The 5440-nt window shown below is 39.1% G+C and overlaps 1 protein-coding gene across 1 annotated transcript in view; it reads left to right on the forward strand.

Moving 5' to 3' along the window:
* The window catches only part of LYSMD3 (LysM, putative peptidoglycan-binding, domain containing 3), a gene marked incomplete at its 5' end in the record, with an annotated part of 3092 nt that extends 280 nt beyond the window's left edge, over positions 1 to 2812 (forward strand). Inside the window, one exon of the mRNA XM_010285196.1 lies at positions 1937 to 2812. Coding sequence (XP_010283498.1) covers positions 1937 to 2545 — 609 coding nt within the window. The remainder of the gene's footprint in view (positions 1 to 1936) is intronic.
* Between the last annotated feature and the right edge of the window lie 2628 nt (positions 2813 to 5440).

The following is a 5440-nucleotide window of genomic DNA, read 5'->3' on the forward strand; positions in this document are numbered from 1 at the left end:
GCGCACCGAGAACGCCGTGCGCTGTAGGAGGCGGGGAGGAAAGGCAGTAGAGCGTTAGCATAACAGCGCGGAGTATGCTGGAGTTGCAGTTCCATAGGCTTTTTCCACTTCATGTCAGCGTAAGGAACAAATGCATGGGTTTACATACATTTTCACACTCACACGTGGGCACTTCTGCTAGCGTTGTCGTTGCTGTCGCAGTTTGTGATAAGGAGAGTGTTGCTGAACCACCTTCAGGGCTTGTGTGGAGCCCTAATTCCATTACAGAGAGGGGAAAAAAAAACCCTTCATTATCAGGTTCTGCTAAGTTGCCTAAATATTTACCAGCATGAGCATGTTGTACCATTGGGAGGTCCCTGCCCACACACCCCAAGTGTTGCCTTACTTCAGGTCCTCAGACCTTGCTACTTCTCCTAGCTAAGAGTTCTTAAATTAATCTGATGAATGCCCTTCCTATCCTTTGTACGCATCCAGTTTTGTCAGGAAATCAGCTTGTGCATGTTAGTGGACTGACTGCTAACTGTGCAGTTTTCAAGAGGTCAAATTCAAAATCCGTATTTACAGAAGTCTTGCTGTCATCTTTCTTCAGGCAGAAACAGAATTAGGGGCCTCCTGCTGTGATTTTAGGTACCGAAGTCTTGACATAACTGTTTGATAACCGTGACAGACCTTAGCCTCATTAACCAATTCTTGGCTTCAGAACACACCATAATTAGGTATTTTGAGCAGGCTTACTAAATCAGGCCTCAAATAGGAAATAAAAGATAACTGATTTGTGCTTTTTTTTGGAAATCTCATGAAGAATGTAGGTGAAAAAGTGGTCCAGGCTTTTAGGCAGAAAGCATAACTTGTGTTATGGTGGAATCACTAATTAATGGGGTCAGTGCTGCATTTGGCAGTTTTCTACGCTCATCTGATTTATTCAGCATGATACATGTAATACAGTGTCGCAGGAATGGAAACACTTTCATGTCACAAGGTTAGTGCAGGCAGTAGGCACTGATGGCCCCAACTTACTTTTTCAGGCCACAACTGTGTTGTAAGTGGAGCAGTCACAGCAACAAGTGTCTCTTGACTACCAGGTTTTCTGTCGGTACCTTCCCCTGAGGTAAATGTCCTCCCAATGAGGACAGGACAGATCTGAACTCGGGTACTGTGCCTCTTGAAATGGGCGCAATTCCTGTGTGCTTACCAAGTGTTGCAAAAAAGTACTGATTTTTAAGTACTTCCATGATGGTGAGATTTGTGGCTGTGCCTTCCATGTTGAAGGGGTTACTTTCTCAGAATGAAGCTGCTAATTCTCCAAGGGCAGTTAAATCCTTGCAGAGTATTTCACATTAGACTTAAAATCTGAACTTATTGAGAGCAAAATGAGATTCATTTTGAGCAAGAACAGGGAAAGGGGAGAGCTGTCTTGGAGAAGATGACAGTTTTAAGTTATGCTTGGTTTCTGCCTTAGCTCCCAGAAGCAGAAAGAGTATCCAAACACAACTGTGGCTAGATGAATTGAAACCTCGTAATTTTTAATATTCCTTACTCAGAAGTTTTCAGTTTAATTAGAAACACAGAGCAATTTACTTCATTTGAAAATTGTGAGGTAAAGTCCCTTTAATTTCACAGAGATAGTTGCCACTGACAGGTGAATATACATTAAGTGTATACATGCGTGAAGTGACTTTCAGTCTTCTTATCTGACATGTGGAGGTTTGTACCTCATAACTAATTCTTGCTTTAACATTGTTCAGATTTGGTCTTTGACCTCTTCTCACTTCATACTGTTTGAATGGGTATTGGTTTAAAAAGAAAAAAAAAATCACAAAGGCACTGCCTTTGTTTCTTTCATTGGGGAATAATTGTGTTTCTCAAGGATGTAGTACTCTTGAAGAGTTTCCGTTCAGTGGGGCTTTGATATTTAAACTGTTGTTTTTATTTTTAGGTTGCAGATATCAAGAGAGTTAACAATCTTATCAATGATCAAGATTTTTTTGCCCTGAGGTCTATCAAAATTCCAGTGAAAAAGTTCAGTGTATTGACCGAAACACATGTCTCTCCAAAAGGAAGACCAGTCCTTCGGCCTGCTCACTGTGCCCCAGAAGCGCAGGAAACATCACCTTCCGATAAATTCTCTGCTAATGAGACCGCCGGCAACTTCTTAAAAGAAGTGGATCGAGATATAGAAGAAATAGTGAAGTGTAATGATACAAAGAGAGAGAATCTTAATGAAGTTGTTTCTGCCTTAGCAGCCCAACAGATCTGTTTTGAAACTGATGGTAAAACTAAAAAATGCAAGGATCCTTACTACGGAGCAGATTGGGGTATAGGATGGTGGACAGCTGTAGTGATTATGTTGATTATTGGCATAGTAACTCCAGTTTTTTACCTCCTGTATTACGAAGTTCTAGTGAAAGCAGATGTCAGTCATCATTCTACAATGGAATCTTCCCATTTGTTTGTCACAGCGGCATCACATCAGAAACAAATCGAAAACGGAATAAATCCGGCAAATGTTATAAATGTTGATAATCAGGGAGACCTTCAGCCTTAACAGTGGAAAACCGCAGCCAACTGTTCTCCTTAGACACATAAATAGCATTAGAGAAAGGGGAAACCACAGAATGCAAAATGCATCTGGAATACAGAGGAAATGCGTGCTGATCTATGACTTGCCTTTATGGGCAGTATTCCAGTACAAGGATATTTCTGTGGATCATGTAATCTCTGAGTGTGCCTGAGACAGGCAATTTTAATGCAAGATTGGGATATAAATTGAGGTATACAATTGTCTCTGAAGCTTTGCACTTTTTTCTATTTTGATAGGCATATGTTTTTTAATTAATGATGAGTGAAAAACTGTAGTTTGAACTAACACATGAGGAGTCTCACTGTACGTTTTACAGCCCTAAAATGGGCATTTGGGGATATCTAATTTTTAAACATCTTAAAAGTATTTATAGAATGCATAGTACACTTGACATTTTAATTCAGGTTTACAGTTGTCAGTTAAAACTGCGTTCTCGTAATTTTATCTTTCTTATAGAGTAAGATTTTTTTTAAAACCTGATCATTCCAGAATTAATCACCACTATGAATTTCTTTTATAAAAGCCACTTTTATAGAGGCCGTAGCTAATACTTAAGCTGGAATCTTCAATTCTTGTGCCTGTGGTCAAACCATTCTTCAGTACTTTTCAGTGTAGGCAGTAGGATAATTTGTTTTCTCTGTATGTGATACTGTGCCTCAACACAGTCCAGTTTAGAGTCGTGCTGAAACTTCACGTCCTTCCGTGGTACCCTACTGAAAACTGACTGGGATGGACTGCACTTCTCATCTGGTCAGCTGTGTGTACAACGAAAGCAGCGTAGAGGTGTGGCACCTTGCTGTGACTGCTTCAGAAGTCTTTTATTTTATGCTAATAGATTTTTTTTTTCCCCTTCTAGTTAATCTCAGTTCAGGACCAACTGATTCTTCAGACAGCAGTCATGTGGGTACTGAGTATGCCAATGGTTGTGTGCCCATGAACCTCAAACACTAACTTTTTCCTGAAATCTAGAAAACTTCACATGAGACTTAATGGCTGCTAGCAAGAAACCTAAACTGCAGCAGAATAGACCAGTTGCAGGTTCAGATTTGTTCTTTACATAGTAGTGTATTTATTAACCACTCTGTTCTTGAATGTTTCACTTGGGGTTTCATGAATAACCTTGTTTTTCTCCCTCTTTTCTTCCCTACCTGAAAATGTTACAAAATAAAACAAAAAAGACCCCGTGGACTCTTCCTACAGAAGGAAGGAGGTACTTGTGTACTCAGACAATTTTTAAATAAAAACTGAGATGCTGCCTGTAATTTTTTTGTTATATTTGCTTTGTGGAGTAAGATTTCCATTGACCTGTTCAAAGTACCATTTGTAACCAAAGCCCAAGATAACTGACTTGAATAGGACTTAGAGAAAAATAATCACTATCCTTTAAACTGCTATTACAGGCTTTCCTTTGAGTCTCTTGACTAAGTATATACAGTATAAAAAAAACTGGTAAAGTGAATGTTTCCTAACTATTGGGGTTATTCCAAAGTGCTTTATCAACTTAAATTTTTCAAAGTGAAGATTCATGCCCCGTCTGTTCTTGGGGCAAATACTCACTGGCATGCCAAGTATATGAACATGAATTGGGTAACTTTTAATGTGTAATATTGAAATTGAAGCAGGCCAGAGCTTGAAGGGAAATGCTGTACAGCTGGATATGTGAACTATGATCTGTGGCTTTTGGACCCTTTGATCAAAGTGCTGTCTGTGGAGATAGTGTGACTACTCACACTTTCCACACTAGAGAGATTGCAAACAGGCATGAACTTCATGTTTCACACAACACTTGTTTTCAAAGATCTTTTAAAATGGTTCTTTCCATGAAAAGAATATGCTAGTAACACAAGCACAAATACTGAAGTACCAGTTCTGGGTAAGGCTGTATGAAAAATTGCATTGCAAAATAATTTATGGTGGATAATGTGATACAGCTTACATGGCTAAAACTTCAAAAGGTAACTTTCCCTAGTCCAGACAACAGAGCTTTGGCACACTTAAGGCAAATGTTTTCTATGTAGGACTTGGTACGTGATGTGTCAGGTTTTTTGCTGCAAGCTTATTTCCCCTTCATTCTGTTTCTGAAACCTCAACATTTTTAATACTTGATCCTTCTATTTCTTATGAAATTGTCAAAGAACTTGAAATTAGCTATTGTGGGTATGCAACGTAAGCCTAATTTACTGCACATACGTGAACTGATGGGCATTAAATTACCATTGGTACAGAAGTAAACTTAACTTCAGTTGTGGTTTGACTGCGTCAAGAAGGTCTGTATCCTGTTGATGTTCGAGTAAAGAGATGGGTGGTCAGCTGTTGCTTTTTGTCATGTGGTGGTGCAGCTGAGTAATTCTCCAGGCTTTGGGCTTTTACAGTGTTGGATGGCCTGTGGCTTATTGTCACCAAGTAAAGTGTGACGGGCCTTTATTTACTTTAGGGTAAGCAGTCACTAGAAGAATACGAAGGGATAGCTGTTTTATTGAATCATATTTAACTAGGAGTCTAGCAGTCTTCTATTTCATTATGTAGCATATTTCACATAGTGTGTTTTTAATTTAGAGAGTTAACATTCTCAGAAGATACAGGATATCTCTTTCCAAGATTGCAGGACTCCTGGAACTGGTGATCTACAAGAATCGGCTAGCTTGGCTTTCTGCAGGATGCAGGGATCTTTACTGTTTTTGCCGAAGTACAACACAACTGGCAATGCATCAAGTCAGCTCTGGATGGAACTTAAATCTGATTTAAGTTAAATTCTCTAAAGTTAGTCTTCTAGAAACTGACTTGCTTAAACCAAACAAAGAAAAACAAAACTGAGTGGCAAATCATGTTTCAGATTAATTACAACACATAGTTCAGCAG

Source organism: Phaethon lepturus, unplaced genomic scaffold (genome assembly GCF_000687285.1).
Source record: "Phaethon lepturus isolate BGI_N335 unplaced genomic scaffold, ASM68728v1 scaffold48214, whole genome shotgun sequence".
In the NCBI taxonomy this organism is placed as follows: Eukaryota; Metazoa; Chordata; class Aves; order Phaethontiformes; family Phaethontidae; genus Phaethon; species Phaethon lepturus.